The sequence below is a fragment of the Anabrus simplex genome, chromosome 7 (genome assembly GCF_040414725.1).
Source record: "Anabrus simplex isolate iqAnaSimp1 chromosome 7, ASM4041472v1, whole genome shotgun sequence".
Lineage (NCBI taxonomy): Eukaryota > Metazoa > Arthropoda > Insecta > Orthoptera > Tettigoniidae > Anabrus > Anabrus simplex.
The window spans coordinates 170960675-170984914 of record NC_090271.1 but is presented as its reverse complement, the minus strand read 5'-3'; the positions used below and the strand labels follow the sequence as shown (position 1 = coordinate 170984914).

The 24240-nt window shown below is 40.8% G+C and overlaps 1 protein-coding gene across 1 annotated transcript in view; it reads right to left on the bottom strand.

Moving 5' to 3' along the window:
• LOC136877417 (cytochrome P450 6k1) overlaps window positions 1-24240 on the bottom strand; it is a 154239-nt gene that overhangs the window by 35113 nt on the left and 94886 nt on the right. Inside the window, exon 3 of the mRNA XM_067151438.2 lies at window positions 13724-14412. Coding sequence (XP_067007539.2) covers window positions 13724-14412 — 689 coding nt within the window. The remainder of the gene's footprint in view (window positions 1-13723; window positions 14413-24240) is intronic.

Below are 24240 nucleotides of genomic sequence, written 5' to 3'. Positions count from 1 at the left end.
CAACCCTATATGGAGGGATGTAATCACTATTGCGTGTTTCTGCGGTGGTTTGTAGTGTGGTATGTTGTCTGAATTTGAAGAGGAGAGTGTTGGGACGGACACAAACACCCAGTCTCCGAGTCAGGAGAATTAATCAGAAGCGATTAAAATCCCCGACCCGGCCGGGAATCGAACCCGGGACCCTCTGAACCGAAGGCCAGTACGCTGACCATTCAGCCAACGGGTCGGACAAATAAATAAATAAATAAATAAATAAATAAATAAATAAATAAATAAATAAATAAATAAATAAATAAATAAATAAAACTAAATCTTAAATAATTGACATTATTAAACTACATTTAGTAACATTTACGAGTACATATTTTACAGATAGGGCCTTACACTCATGAGGTTAATAGGGCACGTCTGATTTTAGACGGGGGTGAGTGAAAAAGGTCCACTGGTTCACCTACCTCATTCAGTGATGTTAGTGCCCTCACAAGCTACGAATTAGCCCAAGCCACAGTTCTCACTTTACGTAGATTAAAAATATACCTTTGCCTAGTGTTGCGACGAGGAACATGTAATGAAATCAGCTCCAATGATGTTGAGCAATCCACTCTATTCGTCAGACTCTTACAAAGAAAGAGGGCATTGGCACATCTGCAGCGTGAGTGCAATGTCCTCATGCTCATAGTCTCACAAAAGAAAAGTAATCGGACGAAGAGAGAGAAATACCCAAACCCTTGTAGCTGATCGATTTCATGAACCTTATCTGGACTCTTACCAATACTGCTGAGAGGGTAGCCACACTTCACAACAGTATTCTAACGATGGCCTGATTAGAGTGCAAAACAAAGTTATTAGACTTCTAGGAGGAACTAATTCGGCACAGTTTCTTTTCAGAAAGCCAAGTAATTTAAACCCTTTCCTAGAAATCCTGTTTAAATGTTTCTCGAAGGAAAGACTGTAACAGTTTGAAAGTGCCACACCATGATCATTAATTTCATTTCTTGTCAAATACTATTCCTATCAAGAGCAATGATGCGATTTTCTATGTAAATCAACCAAGCTATTCACAATTGTAAATTTCGTACCTAATGTTCGGCCTTTATTGTACTTGCTAGAGCTAACGAGTTCATTAATATTGTTGTTACTCAATAAGATTTCCTATTTATCAACTTTAAATGAGAGAAAAAAGGAAATAAATAACATTTCAAAATTTGTTTAGTTATGCTCTAGTTAATCCCTTGTCCACCCATTCAAACCACGCGCTTCCTAAATCGCTGTGAGCCACGGAAGCCATGGAACAAATTATTATTATTATTATTATTATTATTATTATTATTATTATTATTATTATTATTATTATTATTTGTTTATGCCGGCCCCCTGGTGTAGTGATAGCGTGCCTGCCTCTTACCTGGAGGACCTGGGTTCGATTCCCGGCCATGTCAGGGATTTTTATCTGGATCTGAGGGCTGGTTCGAGGTCTACTCAGCCTACGTGATTAGAATTGAGAAGCTATCTGACGGTGAGATAGCGTCCCCGGTCTAGAAAGCCAAGAATAACGGCCAAGAGGATTTGTCGTGATTACCACACGGCACCTCCTAATCTGCAGGCCTTCGGGCAGAAGCAGTGGTCGCTTGGTAGGCCAAGGTCCTTCAGGGCTGTAGTACCATTGATGAAAAGGGGAACCTTAATTGGTGACAGAAGCAGCTACTGAGAGATTGAAAGAGTATTGCACACTACGCTATATTCAGAGGAAGTACTGTACATGGCTTCAGAGAGCAACAGAGGATCCAGGAACAGTCTTTCCTGAAGGAGAGCCTGCTTTTCTGCGCAGTGAAATGGAGAATTCTATAAAACTTCTAAAGAAGACTAAAGCTCCAGGAACCGATAATACGTATACATCAGGGGAAATGATCAAGGAGATGTGAGAAGAATGCGTAGACATGTTTAACAATACAGCATTTGGAACACTAGAAAATGTCCAAAGACTGAGCAAGCTCCATTCATCCGAAACCACAAGAAAGAATCAATCAAGAACTGTGCCAATTATCGCACTATCGTGTTGATGTGGCGTACAAGCAAGGCCATGCTGCATATCGTAAACTAACGTCTTAAATCTTGCATACAGCCTCACGTATGAGAAGAATAGGCTGGAGCTGTTGAAGGAAAAGGAACACGGGAAAAGATCCTCAACGTGAAAGTGCATAAGTCAAAATACTCGGAAATTCTGTACTCCTGTCCTTATTTTCTTTGTAGATTACAAAACTGCTTTTAACTGCGCTTCATGGAGGAAGTTATGGTAGATTCTAACAGAGATTGGTGTTCAGACTCATCTCATTTCTTTGATAAAAGTTTCACATGAGAACAAAATTTCATCAGTAAGAGTTGATGGGAATTTCTCTAAAAGCATTGCAATGCAGAAAGAAGTGAGAGAATAATAATTAATGGCGTATGGCCTCCGGAGCGGCTCGGTACAGGTTTTTCGAGCGACGCCCGTGGGCGATCTGAGACTCTGTGAGGATGAGGCCCTATCCAAGACGGTACACACACTCAACCCTCGAGAAAGAGGAATTAATAAACGAAGGTTGAATTCTCCAGCTAAGTAGGGAATAGAGCACGGAACCCCTCGGACCGAAGGCCAGCATGTCAATCAATTAGCCGTGGATCCAGATATCCCAGTAATCATTTAACGTCATACTTCGTGAGGAAAGCCATCGAACAATCATATTGGAAGCATCTGGATTGTTGGGAGGAAAGTGAACAAATTGCGCATTGCTGATGGCACCACAATTCTTGTTAGCAACGAACGAGAATTGATAGAGATTTTTGAAGAGGTGAATATGATAAGTTTTGGGTATGGATTAAAGATCATTCTTGACAAGTCGAAGCTAATGATAATATAATTTATCGAGCAGAACAACTTAAGCAGAATGCAGTATACGAGAACTAAAGGTTATGGATGATTTTGAAGATCTATTATCGCTCATCAGCAGCACGAGAAACTGTGAGGAGATAAAACGGAGTGTTGTCCTTGGAAAAGTTGCCATAAAATGTGTAATGAAGAACTGGAAGAACAGAATAATAATAGCAACAAACCAAAAAGCCTGACTGGTGGAAACTCTTGTTTTCATTCTTCTTTTGCGAATGTGAACATGAACTTGCAAAGAGTCCAATATGAAACGCATAAATGTACTTGGTATGTGGTGCTGGCGAAGAACGCTGCGCATTCCATGAACTGAATGAAGAACAAATGCCTCGATCATAGAAGATCACTTAACCTTTGTCATCCCGTCTGAACCAAAGAATTCTGGTCGCAGAACCAGGGAAAATACAGTAGAGTCAATCTTGAAAACGTCCATTTTAAAAGGAGAAATAGGAGTCAAGAAATCTAAAGGAAGGATTCCTGACATATGGACTGATCAGGTGAAGAAGATCAACGACTTTCACTTCGAGCAATGTTAAAGAATGATGTAGCTACGTCAAGATTGCGACAAAAATGGGTTGAAGAAAATAATATGAAGTTTAATGGAGGAAAATCAACTGTTACAACATTTACAAACAGGGGTTTTAAAACTGAATTTGAATATACTTTGGATGAGGTAGTTATCCCAAAAGATAGCAAGTGCAAATACTTAGTGTGAGATTTGAAAGTAATTTACATTGGAAGGATCATGTGGATGACATTGTTGGGAAAGCATACAAATCGTTACATGTCATAATGAGGCTACTTAAAGGATGCAACAAAGAATTAAAGGAGAAAAGTTACTTAAGTATGATTTTTGCATTATTGGAATATGCAAACAGTGTTTGGGATCCTCACCAAGATTAGCTAATAAAATACATACATACATACATACATACATACATACATACATACATACATACATATCTTTATTGCCCACCCTAGTGTACACCATCGGCTTACAGGCAATAAGGACAGACAGAGCGAAACAAAGGAAAACAAGCAATAATAACAACTACATATCTCTTAAAACTACTTAACTACATTTACTACCTCTACATCTACTCAGTATCATCCCACACGTACGCGGATAGCCAGCACACATGCAGGACGATACCGCACTACTAACTACCCAAAGCCCAACCCCTAACTACCACCTAAAAAAATAAATAAATAATTAGACTGGTCGCTGCAACAGCCCTGGCATGGAACACACGCCCACCAACCCGTCTACAGCAGCCACCAGCCTTGCCACGTGAGAACTGGTATCGTATCTCACCGACCCTCGCTGACAAACACTGTGTTCCTTTCCTTATCATGTGTTACAAGCCACCCTGGCTGAAACCAGACCCAACAGGTGGCCTGCAACACACTTCCGCTATGTACGTCACACATACTCTTGTCCCTTGTCAGCACACTACCTTCCCTATCCTTTTCATTTCCGTGCGGACATGCTCAAGTCTATCTTCTTTGGAGTGGGGTCAAGTCCCCCACCCCTCCCTATTCCCTTGATACGTCACCCTCACCTCTCACGCACTACTCCCGCTATTTACATCTCACCTTATAAAAACTTAAGACTTAAACATCAGCTAACAACCATTTAAAATCCCTCATCAACGCACCTAAAACAATTAACACATTTTTTTTTTTTTACACAGACAAACTTTCTTCATTCGAAGTCCATTAGTTCACTCAGTCTTCTCCACCTACCGCACCACACTTCATATATCAAACCGATTCACCTTATTAAGCTTCAGACTTAAACATCAACTAACAATCATTTTATATCGCACTTAAAACAATTTGACTTTTTTGTTTTAAACATTTCACTTACACACAAACAAACAGTTTCCATTCCAAATCCATTAGTTCACTCCGTCTTCTCAGTCTACAACACCTCAATTACATCAAACTGTTAGATCCCATTTCTTCCATCCTATTAAACTTAATACATAAACATCAAGAATCCCTCAATTTTTACACCCCTCATCAAGGCATCTACACCATTTAAATTCTTTTTAAAAGAATTTTTTTGACCTACTTTCATAATTTCCATACTGCCAACATTTTCTCCTTAACTACATTCCCACTTAATCTATCACAATTCTATCACATATACCTTCTTTATACTCCCTCCTCACACAAATACACTTAAACAATCCATTTTTTTTCACTCCTCATTTACACACCAACAGACAGTACTCCATTCCAAGTCCATTAGTTCACTCAGTCAACTCGCTTTTTTTTTTTTTTTTTTTTTTTACTTCCACCTAAGCTTTACACTACCCTCAAACCTACTCAACCTCCCTTTTTCTCAACGCTTACCTAATTTTCTCAGGCTTTCCCTTTGCCCCAGGCGGATCACCTTTCCACAGGGCAAGGTGTTCTCCCCCTTTCCCTTAACACTACAGCCCCCTCTTCTGATATCATGATTACCATGATACCCTTCCCGCATTTGCTCAGGGCGGATATCCATTCCTCTGAGCAGAATGCCTTCCCCCTTTCTCCCTCAGCACGAACCACATTATCTGCACAACCCCTGTTACTCCCTCAATTTCTTTATAAATATAGCTCTGGCCACATTTAAGAATTTCGCTATATTCGTTCCTTTCTCCCACTCTCTACATAACCAAGATGTTATCTTATAGCTTTCCCCTACCATATGCAGCTCCTTCTTACTTAGTAGTTTGATCTTTATCTCCGCCAAAGGTCGGCATTGATTAAAAATATGCAGGTCCTCCCACTTCTCTCCACATAACACACATCTATCCCTATTCTCACTACCAACCCACCCCCTATTCCTCGGAAGACCCAATACCCACCAATACAAACCTCTCTTATCCCTTCTACCCTCAAACTCCGTTTTCGGGTTTATTACTTCCACCAATTTATTTAATACTGATAAAGAGACTCTCTCTCTACATTCCTCTATTTAGCTCTGTCTTTCAATATCTAATAGTCTTCCCTTTATCCTTTCCCATACCAATTTATTCCTACCATCCCCCCAGACCTCTCCATATACCCCCAATCCAATCTTTTGTAACCATTTTTTGCACTTATTCACCCAGTAACCTTCATTCGTCATACCTTTCTGAAAATTCAACGTTTCTTGTACTAACGCCCCACCCTTCCCTTCCTCCAATCTCATCCAGTACTTGAACACCCTCTTAGCATTTTCAACCTCTATCGATTCTTTACAGACTAATCTGGCCCCGGCATTGGCAGTACAATTCGGTAGGTCCATCATGATCTTGCTAAATTTCGCCACCACCTGGTTTAGTTCACTCCTGCCTTCCTCCATTCCCCATACTTCAACCCCAAATAGCATTTTGCCCATTACCAGTGATTTAAACACCGTTTTCTGAATTTTGTATTTAACGTCTGGAAATTTCTTTTCTAATACTCCTACTACAGCAAGCGCTCCTCTTCCTTTAAGTTTTGCCTTCTTACACTGATTTTTCCAAGAAGCATTCTTACTAATTATTACACCTAGGTACTCAATTTTCCCCCCTGGTTTAATTTCTTCCTGCTCAAGCCTCCAGACTTCCTTATTCTTTCTCCCACCCCTTTTCCTACACACCATTATCTGAGTCTTTCTTACATTTACTCTGAGAGACCATTTCCTAGTATATTCAACTACCTTGTCCAACCCTTTTTGCAAGCCATTTGCCGTCAAAGCCAAAATCAATAGGTCATCCGCGAATAGCAACCCCGGAACCTCCATTTTCCCTACCCAAGGGCATTGCCATGCGTCTCCACCATGACCCTCTAAAATATTATTTATAAATAATATAAATAATATCGGGGATAGCTTACAACCCTGTCTCACCCCGCTTTTTGACTCAAAACACTTACTCAACCTTCCATCCTGCAATTTAATCATCACAAACACTTCCTCATAAATAGTTTCAATTGCCACCCTCATTTTTTTCGACATTCCAACCTCCCCTAATCTCAAAAATAGCGCCTCCCTACTGACCGTATCAAAGGCTTTTTCTAAATCAATCGCTGCTATAAATAATTTACGCCCTGCTATCCTCACATACTTTGTAATCAAAGTGTCCAGAATCCAAACATTATCAACTGTATTACATCCTTTCCTAAATCCATTTTGGAACTCAGATATCCTACCGTAGTGTTCCGCCCAATTTGTTATCCTATTCGCCAAAACCCCTGTGTACACCTTTGATAGCGAGTCTAGGAGTGTAATTCCTCTATAGCTGTTTGGATCACTACTAGCTCCTTTATTTTTATAAATAGGCCATAATACCCCCTTCCTCCATTCTCTAGGAAATTTCCCCGTTTCCAGCAACCTATTAAAGAATTTCACAATCCCTCTCAACATCGGTTCATTTGCCCCTACCTCTTTCCATACACTATTGGAAATACCATTCACACCTCCTGCAGCCTTGGGTCTAGCATTTTTTAATACTGTAATTACCTCCTGCCTTGTTATCTCCCCATCCAATATTGTAATGCCTACTTCCAGTTCCCTTCCAATTTGTGACTTGTCTATTTCTCTACCCAATTTCCTCTCCCCTTCTAAAAGCCTTTTAAAATGCCTAACCCACTCGTTTTCTCCTATTTTATCCCCCTTCCCCTCCGGTTTCGTTCTTCTAATCTTGTTTATTGACTCCCAAATTCTCTCAAATTTCTTCTCTCTACAATATATATTTATTTTTTCAGCTTCCGCCTCCTTCCATCCTCTTTTCTTCTCATTCAATACCTCCTTATATTCCCTTCTCAATTTACAATATTCCTTCCTTTTTTCTTGCATACCCTCCTTCCTAAACTCCGCTAGGGCTCTCATTACAACCTCACGTTTTCTCGTACAGTCTTCATCAAACCATCCATTCATTTTATTCTTTTTTCCCTCTACCCTTCTCCTCACTTTCTTCCCCACCCTCCATACAGGGAGTTCAATTAATTTTAGCACGTTATCCATATCATTCCCTTCTACCGCCCTTTCAATTCCTACCCTTAATATATCTCCCTCCTCTTGCAAATGCCGTCTTAATTTCTCTTTAGTATTATCATCCCATACATACTTCCATCCTCCATTCCTATACCTCTCCTTACTTTCCTCCATCTTTCCCTTCTCATCAGCGACCAACGTTCTCAATTTTATTTTGATAGGCATATGTTCTGTCAACCCATATTCTAACACCTCAAAACTTGTTATTCTCCTTAACGCTATCTCTGAGCTTATTCCTATGTCCACCACACTCCCTCCATTTGTTGTAATATACGTCAAATCTCCCACACTATCCCCCTTCATCCACCCATTTAAAATAAATAAATGTTCTAGAGCACATAACTCTAATAACCTTTCTCCATAACTATTTACAACATTATCCTTACTCTTCCTTTGCAGTACCCCGTCTACTTTTACTTCTTTCTCGTATACCGGTACTCTATTGCTCACTCTCGCATTCCAATCCCCCAATAAAATCATCCCATCTTCTACATACATTCCTTTAATTGTGTTTATTTCTTCAATCAGTTCGTCAAAAAAATGTTTATTTGCATACACTGAATCGCTCGGATGGTTATAAAGCAGTGCCAGACAAATTGCTTCCGCTGCCCCCTTCCCCATTTTTACTCTCAACCACACTACCCCTTCTACCCTAGTCTGTAACGTCTCCACCCATTCAGCTATCTCATTTCTTATTAAAACTACTATGCCCCCTGGGTTTCGGCCCCTCTTCCCTATTTTTTTCCTTAACACGTTAACTACTCTATAACCGTCCCATGTAATTTCAACCCCCTTCCCTAACCACGTCTCTACTAGAGCAATAATCTCAAAATATTTCACTAAATCCACAATTTCCTTATTCCCTAACTTCCCCATCAACCCCTCAATATTCAGCATCCCTATCACCATATCTAGTTATTTATTTCCGCCCGCTCCCTCCCTATACTTCTGCATTTCACCACTTCCCCCCTTACTTCTCGTAATTCTTCCTTTTGGCTCCACCCCACCCCTCTCTTTCTTCTCACCCCCATCCTTCCCCTTTTCCGTGCCAGAGCCTTTTTTCCCACCCCATAGATCTTTTAAGCTTAAGGATCTCGCCTTATTTAACGCCTGCTTTCTCTCCAGGTTTATTTCTGCATTATTCCTATTCGGGGAGGTTGAGTCACTACCCTGACTCCTTTCCCTTCCCGTCACCTCTTCACTACCTGTATCCACTTCACTTCGGTCTAGTGTCCTACTTGTTGATTCACCCCTTCCTGGGCTGTTCTGACTCACCAAGGACTCTGCTGTCTTCGCTACCTGCCCGCTGACACCGCAGTCCCCTCTTCTCTCTTCCTTCTCCGTACTGATGTCGCCCTGCTCTCGATTTCTGCAACTCATTTCCTCCTCACAATTTTCCATCCTCAGCAGTTCCTCCTGTGTCCACGATCGCGACCAATTTCTGCCTGAAGTAACCAGACACCTCCCCACTATCTTGACTCGCAATCCCTGCGCTCTAGCACGCCACATATGCCGCTTATAGACATCCGACCGCATCCTGTCTTCTTTCTCTATCTCAGCCTTCAAATAAATGTTCGATCCTTTCAAATTTCCAGCATTCCTCAGAAGTATATCAGCCATCAGGGTTGATATTAATCTTAACTTCACCGGCCTATGTCCCTTGTTCCTTCCCACTCTATATATATCATCTATATCAACTTCAGAAAAGTTTATTTTCATTTTGTTCGAAACTATGTCCACCACTTTCAATACTAATTCCACTTTTGATTCTGTTCCTTCCTCAGGTACACCATACACAAACACATTTTTTCTTGCTGATTCGTTCCTCGCTAACCTCACTTCTCTCTTCATTGCTGTTAATTCCTCTTCCAGTACTACCACCTTCTTTTTCAAGCTCCCTACCTCATCTTCTATCTCCGCTAACTTGTCATTTACACCTCCAATTTCTTCTTTTATAAAACTTTTTAAGTCCTTCATCTCCTTCATTTGGGTTGCCTGGTGTTCCTGCATCATTTCCTTAATTTCTTCTCCTTTGCTTGCTTCCTTCACCACTCTCTTGATCTCTTCAAGCTCCTCCCAGCCGAACGGTCCCTGGTTTGGACCCGGATTTTTTTCTATACCTCCTACCACCAGCAGCGTCGCAATAACCGTCGCACACAACATAATCTCCAACAGTCCTTTATAACCACTATTTTCTCTTCCTCTCTCAACTCCACCTTCCTTCCAACACTGCCTTGCACCATGCCATCTTCCAATTCTTAGCCTGTATTGCTGTATCGTTATTCCCATATTGCGCACCTCAGCTCATTCACACGTCCGCACTTCCCGATGTCTCGCTCGTGACTGTAATAAAATAAATAGATAGTGTGCAGAGGAAAGCAGCAAGATTTGTAACAGGGGATTTCAAGAGAAAGAGTAGTGTATCAGAAATGTTAAAGGAACTTGGGTGGGAAACTTTAAGTAAGAGAAGGGAGAAAACTAGACTTACAGGATTATATAGAGCCTATACAGGAGAAGAAGCATGGGGAGATATCCATGAGAGGCATCAGTTGGAAAATAATTATATCGACAAGACTGACCACAAGTATAAAATTAGAAGGAATTTTAGCAGAAGCGATTGGGGTAAATTTTCATTCAATGGGAAAGACGTGAAGGAGTGGAACAGTTTACCAGGGGTAGTGTTTGATCCTTTTCCAAAATCTGTACAGATATTCAAGAAGAGAATAAACAGCAACAGAGAAAATAAATGAAATGTTAGAGGGCATTCGACCAGTGCAGGTTATTGTAAATAAAAAATGTGTGTGAATAAATTAATTCCATCCCCTGGTCTAAGGAGTTTGGACAGCCGAAGTAGGGGACTGCCTGTAGGGGTGAAGTACAGTGGGGACTTCGAGGGCCCTGGGACCGCTACGGTAGCTGTGAAGGCCCTTCAGGAACTCTGAAAAGTGGTGGCAAAAGGGGCTCTGGTTAAGACGCAGCAGGTCGTTATGCTACTTAGGTTCCAAAATGGGTAATAAATAAATAAATAAATGCAATGTAAATTTTAATCTTATACCAGTTGTATAGTATTGTTTGGAGTACTTCCACGTACTGTATATGAGTTGACTGTATTTGTAAGTAGAGGAGATATTATAAGTAGAATTTTGTAAACAATATCAATTTATTAAGGATGAGCGGTGTGTTTAATAGAAAAAAATTGTTAGCATAAATTTTATAATACTGTATTCTAGGTAAATTTTCTTCTCTTGTTAATCTAAAATTTAGTGCATAACAATAATGTATTTTAGTGTAGCATTTGCCACCGAGGTAGATACCTCATTTGCAAATAAAGAGATTTTGATTTGATTTGATTTGATTTGATTTGATTTGATTTGATTTGATTTGATTTGATTTGATTTGATTTGATTCGATTCGATTCGATTCGATTCGATTCGATTCGATTCGATTCGATTCGATTCGATTCGATTCGATTTGATTTGATTTGATTTGATTTGATTTGATTTGATTTGATTTGATTTGATTTGATTTGATTTGATTTGATTTGATTTGATTTGATTTGATTTGATTTGATTTGATTTGATTTGATTTGATTTGATTTGATTTGATTTGATTTGATTTAGGACGATACCTGAGGACCTTTGTGGGGTCACAGACTCCGGAGAGCATTGAGTGTACTTATGCCTTTGTTTACAAGAGATATGCTCCATCATATGTGTATTAAGTGTTGTTTGTGTCATATATATTTGGAGTGTTATTTCTGGAGTCGACTTGTCACAAGCGTTTGCGATGACCACATTGTAAATATTAGTAATAAGTTTGTCATCCCGGTGGGACATGAGTATTCAATAATATAGTCATTTGATTGTATGACTATTAGGAGTAGGCGACTACGATTTTTCATGATTAGGTATTTTGATGATTCATGCGGAACACTTATTAAGTACTTGTTAATTACTCTCACAAATACGATAACTCGTTTAGAAGTATCAATTATTAAGACGGTGGTAAGAGTTAAATTTAGTGTATTTGTATAATTTATATTTATTTTACTGCAATCACCGGAAAGTGACGGTAAATTTCCCATAGGGGCAGGTAAGGTCATTGAGTTTTGTAATGACGTGTGAACATCAATATCAAAGTGAAAATGTAAGAATCCATAACATTTATCAGAGAATGAGACATATAGATGATATTAAGTATTTACGACCTGGGAATGTCTAAAACGCAAGAAAGAGTGAATAACGAACTCATCAAAACATTTGATGGCATTACTCAGGCGATATGTTAAGCATAATGCCTCTTAAATTGGCCACGCAAACAACTTAATTGGCATTTCATGTCTGTACGAGTACCTGGTTTTTCATAGATGTTTCTCTCAGTGTATAAATTATATTTTGAATTAGATAAAAATACATTATTATTCTTTAGTAGAATACTGTATTCATCTTACTCTATGTACCCTACTTTCAGGATATATCAGTTATTTGCCCACATTATTTTCGTCGGACAGACCACGGCCCGTATGCTCTGAGCCTAGCCGGTGCTTAACATGAAAGTAGGAAGGATGGGGCCTCAATGCCCGGTATTGCTTTTATCCACAAGATCTTCATTCGTAACATATGCTGTGAGGCCTGCTGACACTTTCGGTACCCTGTCGAACTCCGGGACCGGTACAAAACACACACACACATCCCACGAGCCACCGAAATTAACCAAATGTATCTTTATTTTGCAAAATATCACAACATATGGACAAACATTGACTCCAAAGTTATCAAGGACTAACTCTAGTGGATAGAGTGGTATGTCATAATTACGAAAAACCGATGTCGACCGGCAATATGCTTATAGGGAGCGTCTCAAAGGTGAGGCAATCGGGCGTCGTGAGGCAAATTCCGTGCTACTGGGGCTCCAGCCGAGCACATGCACTTTCCCATGGTCAAGTGGTCTTGAAGATTTGTAAATTGTTTAGAATAACAAATTATCATGTCAAGAATAAATCTAATTAGGTATTTAATTTTATCAATACGGTCCGGCTTTTTGGCTGAATGGCCAGTGTAGTCGCCTTCGGTTCAGAGAGTCCCAGGTTCGATTCTCGGACCGGTCGGAGACTTTAATCTTAAAATGGTTCCTTCACTGACTAAGTAACTGAGTGCTCCTACTCTCCCCAATATTCCTGCAACTCACACACCACACACAACACTAAAATACACGCAGTTCCCATATACGGCAGATGCCGCTCACTTTCGCCGGAGGGTCTGTCTTACAAGGGCTGCACCAGGTGAACTGAACATGTCCTCAGTCACTCCCGGCACTAAAAGCCATACAATAAAATAAATAAATAAATAAATAAATAAATAAATAAATAAATAAATAAATAAATAAATAAATAAATAAATAAATAAATAAATAAATAAAATTCGACAATACCTATCACACGGTACGTATTCTACACAAAAAAATAAGAAATAGTGGGAGACCAAAGGTTTGAATCGAATTTCAAGTTGCACTCCATAACCCCTCCTATTCTTGAGGTGGAGTAGCTATTTTCGGGCACATCTCTAATGCAGGTGAGCTGCATGGTTATGTCACGCCACATCCCAACTTCTCTTGTCATTCTTAAATTTCTGATAGAACCGGGAGCCGAACGTGGACTTCCGATGATGTCAGATAATGGTAACCGTTCCGCTACGGAGCCAGACTAAGTTCCAATATGAGTTCCAATTTCTACTCTTTCGCCTTGGACACACAAACTGCGACTGATCATGTAGTAGAAACTATAATGCACTTACCAAACTTCTGCACCGTGCTGGCGTCATGATCATAGTGCTCCACTTCTGCCTTGTCCTTCTCCTCCACATCAATACTTCCCTTGTTCTTCAGCTCAATCAAGAAGTCAACCAAGTCATTCCGCTTTGTTTTGCTCTTCTCTCTCTGATCAATCGTGTCCCAGAACACTTTACGGAGGAAGTTACTCGCATCTTTCTGGAAGAAACTTAGGTTTGCAAGTTTGACGAATGAAGGCACGAAGAAGAACACAATTACTTCCAAAGCTCGAGCAATGTTGTATTCAAACGTTTTCTTGCCGAACTCGCGGAATTCTGCGTTCGGATCTTGTAGAGTATTGCTCGCGATGCCAAAAGCACATGTGGAGATGACATCAGTCGTGCATTTCGCTGCAATTTCTTTAATGTCTATGGTTTTGGTGGGATTCTTGTTAGTCAGTCCCTCTAGATGATCAACCATCTGCTTGTCACAGTTAGCTACCAAACTAAACATTTTCTTCATCCTGCCAGAGGTGAATGTTGGAGAGAGTTTCGTTCTAAGGTATTTCCACAGCTGCCCCTTAATTACAAAGAGATTCTTGTGGCCCAACGGATCAACATGGACATCGGAATTCACATGCCTGTCAGCGAAGTAGTTAAAGTCTTTGACTAGTACTTTCTTGATTAAATCTGGATCTCGTATTACAAGAGCAGGCCTGAAACAAAGAAATGTGGTAACAGTGTTATAATTGACATTTTATTCATAAATTCTTATTCCTATGTAACTAATATTAAAAAAAAGACATGATCCAAACTTTCAAATATTACTTGTATGAAATTAGGTTGCAAAATCGAACATTTTCGAACTCAGAAAAGAGAGATGTATTAAAAATGACTGCAATACTTGTACATATGATATGATCTCCTATTTGATGTCCTAATCAGGCTGACCACATTCTTAGATGCAAAGGTAAAAGCCGATAGTAAAATCGATCAACGCCAACCCACCTTATATATATTAGTAGCAACTTTCACACTGAAGAATTGAAGTATATGGGATGCGAATTACAAATGAGTAATCTATTATAAACACAACTATATAACTTCACCTTAGAGGGAAGCGACGTAACTGACAAAATACAACCACACCTTAGACAGTTGTTCGTTGTCAAAAGGGCGATAAGCAGTTATATGGAGATGAATGCTCTCATGTTTTCAACATTAAAGTTCAGATTCAGATATTGTTCTTACAAGCAGGCTTATCCGCTTGTTGAAATTGGTGTTCTTTAAAGAGAAAAAATAGTTACAGGTTACTGAAATATTATTTTATTTGAGTTTCCTTCTTCTTTTACTCCGCCTTTCCCCGTTTAGAGAAGTCAGCATTTCTGGTGAGTTTATTCTATTTTCCTCGGTCACAAACTTCCATTAGACAATTTCGTTGTATTCTTCTCACATTCAGTGCATCCACCTTCTCTTTGGTCTTCATATCTTCCAACCCCATCGACATTCACTTCAAATACTGTCACCCTGTCTCAAATTGTTCTCATACCACTGCAAATAGTACTTCATTCCTTATCCAGGCCATCCTCGTTGACCTTAGCAACTTCAAGTTTTTTCTCCTCATGTTTTCTGATTGTCCATGTTCCTTTTCCGTATAGCATTGCAGATCTAGTCACTGTATTATATATTATACCCTTTACTTTAGCGGTATATCTTTAGCAATAGAACATATCTGATTCTTTGATCTGTTAATCCATGCAATATGCATACTAAGGGCTACTTCTGCACTTACAGTGTTGATCTACATCTTTGGCCACCGTTGATACTATGTACAGGAGATGTCAGCGTTCTTCAATACGCTCTACTAATCTTAATACATCTGTCCCCAAAATCATAAACTAGAAATCCCATGTACTCATCTTTCTTTCTAGTTAATATTTAGCCCTCTGTCGTCATGGGCCATTCTCCAGTTTTCCCGTTTCCCTTCGAACTCTGCTTTCTTCATACCGCACATATTTAAATTTCTTATTCCTTTGAAATCAATTAATAAAAAACTAGGTAAACAACTTATAGGGAATCTACAACCTGTGCGATAGCCTTAAATGCAGATCAATGATGGTAGATTTAGTGACATTTTTCACCAATGTGCTGGGTCTCTGATTCCCTCAGATATGATATCCTTTGTGATAGCACATGTATCACACCCTCACACTGTATTTAGAAGTGAGATTTTATTATTGTCACTATGCGATTATTATTATTATTATTATTATTATTATTATTATTATTATTATTATTATTATTATTATTATTATTATTGTACCGGGCGGTACACCTCTACACCGTTTATTTAAAAGTTGCGCCAGTTGAAACTCCTCTTCTGGAGGAAGGTTGAACTTTATCTACACTATTAATCTACTAATTTCTCAGAAGATGTCACTACCTGGAAATTTTTGAGTTTGTGAACTGTGTCATTTTTGATGTGTTTTTGTTTCGCTTGAAGTAAGAAGTGTGAACTTTCTCTTCTAGAGGACACTACTTAAGATCAACAATAGTGCGACCTAGTGCGGAGTCAAAGAACTATTTTGTTGGAGAAATTTTTATTTCAAAAGTTTGTTCTTTGTTAAATTTCTTTCTGTCATTGTTTAAGTTGGCTGTATACCCCTCTTTTTCCCCTTAGTTTGGATCTAGCCAATCCCGAATTTCTTTAATTAATTTTCCACCAATAATGTGTTTCTTTTTCCTCTATGTAGGGGTTTCTTTTCCCTATCCAATAAAAAATTTGTGGGACGGTGTTTTCTTTCCCCTAATGCCTAGAATCTTCCGCGAGAGGATATAAACTGCTGATTTTGGGGTCTCCGGGCCACTTCTGTTCCATCTTTCAGTGTATTAAGTACATAGCAGGAGGCGGGAAGCGCCTCTTTCCTCGGCAGCGATCTACTACCAGGTAATGGCCTATTAATAACTTCTTTTCTTGCTAGGTCGGCAGTTTAACTCTCGCGGCGGGTTCGAAGCGTTTTCCATCATGTAACCTTTTCCTAAAATGTAACTACTCTTTTCTTCTATTCTCGTGTAAAGCTACATAATGGGATAGAGAGTGCTAACCCTCTCGAGCTCCCACTCACATTTGTTTTGAGGTGAACTTATTTTCTCAAACTATTCTTCGTTTATGTAATGTAAAGTGTTCTTCTCTAAGTCACCTCTGTAGTATGTGATTAGCCCTTGCGTTAGCGGCCCAGAGCCAGATTAGGTTTTAAAAACAAAGTGTATTAGGAGTGCAAATTCGCCTCCTCTCAAATTGTTATTTTAGAGGTCATGTAATCAACCTTCTTTTCATGTAATAGACCTCCGTAGGTTGGGTATTTTACTCCTGTGAATACGTCCTTAGAGGACAGCTTGAAGGTAGAGTTTGGTGTGGCCTTTGAGAGGCTTAAATTTTGAGAGCGGATCGCTCTTTTGAAAATGGAGTGTCATATGCCTCGTGGAGGCTTTTCTGTGTAATTCGGAGCCAGGGGCTCCTAGGGATGAATGGGGTTTTCTGCCCCTCTGTTAAAACTTGTGTTTGTGGTAAAACTGAGCTGATCGCTGAAGTCAGGGCGTGAAGCCCAAAACCTGTAAATATTGTAACTCCCCTTGTTTGCTACATTGTACCTGCCATGTCGGTTATTGCTTTGTTTTTGAAAAGAAAATATAACCTTGTTAAATTTTAAATTAATTTTACATGCACTATAATTTCGTAGCTTGAAACCCATTCACACCCGCACCTTCTTTCACCTCTACCTACCACGGATATCTCCGTAACAAGTGGTAGCAGAGCGTGGTTGAATGGGTCTCAATTTTGCCCCTCTTGACGGTTAAACATTGCTTTAATTCAAACTCTAACCATTTTCTCAGTTGCTGGCATTTGTGAGTTTTTCAAAATCGTTCTGTCATCATGCCCGGCCCTCGCGATGTTCTCCTCCTTAACTATTTGCGCAAAGAGGAGTTGATATACGAGTTAACTATCAGAAATGTTCAATCTGGAGGCACGGTTGCAATAGACACTAACAAGCTTAGAGAGTCCCTTGATTTGCCCATTTCCATCCCCAATTTGGGAGAGAAAGAAATTGACGACTCTCTTTCCACGATCACGGAGAATATTACTGGGCTAGCTTCCGTAGTTAGTTTTTTTGATGAAAATGATCCGTCTCCTAACCAAATTAAGCGTGTGCAAGGCAGACTATATCACTTTTCAAATAGAGTTAATGATCTGTTGTCTCTAAAGGTGAATGACGTTCAGAGGAAGGAAGCTAATACGCTCCTTGAAACTATTTCTGAATTGTCTAGTAAGGTCACTCTATTGTTAACTGGGGAAGTGCCTCCCAAATCTGATCAACCCACCATAGTGAATGCAGGTAGTGAGGAAGCGCCTCCCAAGAGAGAAGTTAATAGGATAACCGTTGCTGCTCAAACTATCTCTGCCCCATTGGACAACGAGTCTGAACGCCGTGCATCGTTGGGTAACATCCGTTCTGAATTAACTTCGTTGCCATTGAAACCTTTACCTACTATGTCACCCGGGTTTAGTAGCTTGCCTCATCCATTGGCAATGTTGCTAAGAGGTATCTCTAAGTTTTCTGTCAACACCACCAGTGAAGTTATTTCATTTTTAAGATTTTTAGTTGAATTTCAGGATCACGCCCTTGTGTTTTCTCTTTCCCCTTGTCAGATTTTGCAAATTATCTATCCGTATGTTATTGGTGTTCTCTCAGATAAAATAGTAAGAGCCATTGCTGAACAGTCATCTATTGAAGATTTTCACGCACACTTGCTTGCAAATTTCATTCCTGCCCGCGCGAGGTCGTCTCTGATTCAGAAATACTATTATCGAGTACAGAGGTTGGATGAAAACTTGGCTGATTTCATACAGGACATTAAGTTTTACACTAGAGTGTTTGCCCTTCATTTTCCTGAAGATCAGATTGTACAGGCTATTGTAGAGGGAATTTCACCTCCCTATAGGTCATATTTGTGTTTCGCGGCGTGCCCGCAAACTTTCTCTGAACTTGAAGCATTGGCCGTTTCAGCGGAAGGAGTTAGATACGCCGATTCTTTGCGTGTCGCGAAAGAACCCCCGCCTTCCTTTGGTAACACTCGGCCTCCACCTCGCCGACCAGTCAATCCCCGTAAATGTTATGCTTGCGGGTCGCCTGACCATCTGCGCGACAAGTGTCCACTGATCAAGTCAAGTGGGACAAGGAATGGAGCCGGGTCATCACAAGGCTGTTTTAAGTGCGGGGCCTCCTCACATATCGCCAAGAATTGCCCAAACTCAAATAGCACCCCCTCCTGCTCAACTTCTGGTGCAAATTCCAGCTATGCTAATAATAAAAAGTGACTAGTGGCTTCGGCTGAGTCGACTAATCCATCTTCCCGAGACTCAGCCCCTAGTAAACAGGTTGTAAATGCAGAGAACGATCAGCCTTCAAATTCATCTTTTGAATGCCCTAAAGAATGTCTTAGGATTGCGGCGGATACCCCCGCACCTGTTCCTTTTCTTAAGATTGAGTTAAATAACGAGCCTATAACAGCTCTCTTAGATTCAGGCAGTGTTTGTTCGATTATTTCGGCTGAATGGTACTCGAAATTAAAGTCTGTTTGTAAACTACCTGTCTATGACTCTTCTCCTATTCAATATGTTTCGGCTAATTCATCTCCATTAGAAATTCTAGGTTCCGTACTGGTCAAAATTCGTATTTTTAAATTTACATGGAAAATTAAACTGTTTGTGGCTAAACACTTGTCTTGCCCCATCATACTGGGAGCGGACTTTATTTCTCACACTGGTCTTGTGCTCGATCTCCAGTCTAGGTCGTGCACATTCAAATTTGCGTCCAATTGTAATATTCCCTTGTTAAAGTGTAATTCTGTATCATGTTCATCTATTTCGCCTACCCAGGATGAGATGTTGTTAGACCTTAGACATCTACCTGAGGAGCAGGCTGATAGTATTCGTAAATTGTGTCAGTCGTTTCCCGAGGTGTTCTCTGATACTCTTGGTGTTACTGACCTTATTGAATACAAAATTGAGGTCACGGATTCGATTCCTGTCCGTTTTCCACCTTATAGGCTATCTCCACCTAAAATGAAGGCTCTAAAAGAAATCATCGATCAGATGTTGAAGGATGGTATTATTAGGCCCTCTAAGTCAGCGTATTCTTCGCCTATTTTTCTAGTCCCGAAACCCCAAGGGGGCTTCAGGCCTGTAATTGACTACAGGGCTCTCAATCGGAAGGTGGTGTTACAATCTGTGCCCCTTCCCGACCTTCATTCTTGCTTTTCATGGTTTCGTAAGGCCAAGTTCTTCACTATCTTGGACTTGAATCAGGCCTATAATCAAATTCCCCTTGCCAAAGAGTCTAAACACCTTACAGCGTTTGCCACGGACTGGAATTTATACGAATACAACCGCGTGCCTTTCGGGCTCCCCACGGGGGCAGCTGTTTTCACTAGGCTACTAGATAGGGTCTTCTCCGACATCAAATTTGAGTACTTATATCACTACTTGGATGATGTCGTCGTATTTTCCGAGACTTTTGAAGAACATCTAGATCATCTGCGAGAAGTTCTGAATCGCCTTCGTAAGGCTGGGTTAACTGTCAAGTTGTCCAAGGTTGCCTTTGCTAAGCCCTCTATGTCATTCCTAGGGCATATTGTGTCACCCGATGGGGTAGCTGTCGATCATTCTAGAACACAGGCCATCCGTGATTTTAAACCTCCTAAGGACATCAAAGGTATCGCTAGATTCATTGGTATGGTGAATTTCTTCAGGAAGTTTATTCCTAACTTCGCTAATAGAGCGGCGCCCTTAAACCTTCTTCGTAGGAAAGGCATCAAATTCGAGTGGGGACCTTCTCAACAAGCCGCTTTCGAAGATCTTAAATTAGCTCTCTGTAATGCCCCTGTACTTGCTATGCCTGATTTCTCGAAGAAATTCATCGTCCAAACGGACGCGTCGTCGTCAGCTGTAGCTGCAGTCCTTCTTCAAGAGAGTGAACTAGGGAGGCGTCCCATCGCCTATGCATCTAGGACTCTATCGGCTCAAGAAGCCAAGTATTCCATCTATGAGCTCGAAGGGTTGGCAGTCTTATTCGCCTTAGAAAAGTTCCGTCTCTATCTGGAACATGTCAAATTCGACCTGGAGACAGATAACCAAGCCTTAAGCTGGGTCTTAGGTAGACCGCGTCGTACTGGTCGTATAGCCCGTTGGGCCATCCGTATTTCCGCCTTCCAATTCGATGTCAGGCATATCAGAGGTACCGAAAATGTTGTGGCTGATGGACTCAGCCGTATGTTTTCAAACGAGGTCGAGACCCATGAACCGGTCGACAGTTCATCACCTTCCGAGTCCATACTATCCGAGGTTAATGCCATCCTAACCGATGCTCCCATGCTCTTTAGGGATATCGAGAAATACCAACGTGAAGATCCTACGCTGGCTCCGATAATGGAAACCCTTTCTTCTGGGGAACATGCTGTCCCTTATGTTCTGAGGAATGGTGTTCTATGTTGCCCTTCGAGGCATGATAAGTTGATGAAAGTTGTTGTTCCAGCGGTTCTTGTACCTATGATCTTCAAATACTATCATGAGACCCCATTAGGAGGGCATCTTGGAATCTTTAAAACCCGTGAAAAGATTCGTGAAATGTTCATCTGGAAAGGTATGGACGGTGAAATCCGTGAACTTGTAAAAGCTTGTAAATCATGTTTGCTGAGTAAACCCACCATGTCCACCAAGGTAGGCCTTTTGTCTTCGCATCAAGCGTCGCGCCCCATGGAACGCCTGTATATTGATTATGTAGGACCCTTCCCCCAGTCAAAGGGTAATGCCAACAAGTTCATCCTTGTATGTGTAGATGGTTTTACCAGATTTTCTTGGTTATTTCCGACTAAGCTGGCTACCGCTCAGTCCACCATTACCTGTCTAAATTCCATTTTTGCTTCTTTTGGTCCGTGCCAATATATTGTATCTGATAATGCTAAGGCATTCACATCAAATCTTTTTCGTAAATTCTGTTTTGACTTGTCCATCTCTCATGTAACTACTTCTGCTTATTACCCTCAACCATCTCTGGCTGAACGGGTTAACCGTAATCTCAGGTCTGCACTGATTGCCTATCATCATGAAGATCATTCTAGGTGGGACACGTCCCTGCATTGGTTAGCTTTTGCTTTGAATTCGGCGGTCCATGAATCACACAAATTTACTCCAACTTCTTTGATGTTCAAGTTTGTTCCCAACTCGCCGCTCTCTAACCTCTGGTCTTTGAATGACATTCTACCCGAGACAATAGATCCGGATAACATTAAAGATCTTTGGAAGAAGGCTAAAGCCAATCTTAAAGTGTCTCATGAAAAGGTTAGGGAAAGGTATGATCGTGGACGGAGACCCACCACTTTGAAGGTAGGTGACCAGGTTATGGTCAAAAATTTTGTTCCCGCGGGCAAGCTTGCCCCCAGATTTCATGGGCCTTGTATCATTCTCGATTTTCTTACGCCGGTTACCTTATTGCTAAGTAATCCAGCCACCGAGAGGATATTTAGAGTTCACCTGTCCCAGGTGAAACCGGTGTAATTTCTGTGTTAACTTGCTTCATATTATTTTGAAAGGATATGAAGGTTATATTTTTTTTTGAGTTTCACTTTTAAGGCATTCTGCCCCTTCTGTAATATTTTGGTTTTAGATGTAAGCCTTGTGTAAAACCTGCCCCGACCCGTTAAACTGCCATCCTGTTCTTGCCACGGCCATTACCACGCTCCCGTCTCCTGCTCCACCTTACACTGTGGCTTCATAATAGTAAATGCCATGGATATCTACACGCCGCTGGCCCCTCAACCTCTCCACAAGCCTGTACCCTCAAAGAAGATGATAGTCCAACACAATTCTGCCGCCTAGCTTTAATGTTTCAGCGCCCCCGCAGCCGCGCAGCGCCGTGCAGCGACTGGGGAGGGGGATGGGCCCCCTCCTCTCCAGCGAGGACGACATGTGCACGGCGAGCCGGAGCTCTCCTCCCGGCCAAGGCTGATGTGCGGCGCACGACCTGCTACATGCCCGCAGCCTGTATCTGTTCACCGCGGGCGCGGCGTACTTCAACACCTCTGCTCCCCTCATAGTGCGGGCGAGCGGTATCTCAGGGTACTTGAGGGGTCCGAGCGGCCTCCGTTGGACGCAAGCTGCAACGGCCGGTCTGGCCATCCGACTCAATCTACATCAACTACATGGACAGTCACCATAAGCAATAACTACACTTGAGAATTCAACAACAATATTTGGTGGACATTGCAAAATTTTTCTTCACCTTTAAGTATTAAAAGTTTATCTTCAGAAATTCAAATTCTACAAACATAAAGACTTTCATTCACCTGCAACAACAACATTTTGAAACTGAATTAAGAAATCTTGTAAATGCTTCTGCTATCTATCTTCGTATCAACATCATTACTTGGACTTTGTTTCAAACTGATTTCATGTGTCACCCCTGGAGGAACTTTTGGGGGGGGGGGAGGTCTGTACCGGGCGGTACACCTCTACACCGTTTATTTAAAAGTTGCGCCAGTTGAAACTCCTCTTCTGGAGGAAGGTTGAACTTTATCTACACTATTAATCTACTAATTTCTCAGAAGATGTCACTACCTGGAAATTTTTGAGTTTGTGAACTGTGTCATTTTTGATGTGTTTTTGTTTCGCTTGAAGTAAGAAGTGTGAACTTTCTCTTCTAGAGGACACTACTTAAGATCAACAATAGTGCGACCTAGTGCGGAGTCAAAGAACTATTTTGTTGGAGAAATTTTTATTTCAAAAGTTTGTTCTTTGTTAAATTTCTTTCTGTCATTGTTTAAGTTGGCTGTATACCCCTCTTTTTCCCCTTAGTTTGGATCTAGCCAATCCCGAATTTCTTTAATTAATTTTCCACCAATAATGTGTTTCTTTTTCCTCTATGTAGGGGTTTCTTTTCCCTATCCAATAAAAATTTTGTGGGACGGTGTTTTCTTTCCCCTAATGCCTAGAATCTTCCGCGAGAGGATATAAACTGCTGATTTTGGGGTCTCCGGGCCACTTCTGTTCCATCTTTCAGTGTATTAAGTACATAGCAGGAGGCGGGAAGCGCCTCTTTCCTCGGCAGCGATCTACTACCAGGTAATGGCCTATTAATAACTTCTTTTCTTGCTAGGTCGGCAGTTTAACTCTCGCGGCGGGTTCGAAGCGTTTTCCATCATGTAACCTTTTCCTAATATGTAACTACTCTTTTCTTCTATTCTCGTGTAAAGCTACATAATGGGATAGAGAGTGCTAACCCTCTCGAGCTCCCACTCACATTTGTTTTGAGGTGAACTTATTTTCTCAAACTATTCTTCGTTTATGTAATGTAAAGTGTTCTTCTCTAAGTCACCTCTGTAGTATGGGATTAGCCCTTGCGTTAGCGGCCCAGAGCCAGATTAGGTTTTAAAAACAAAGTGTATTAGGAGTGCAAATTCGCCTCCTCTCAAATTGTTATTTTAGAGGT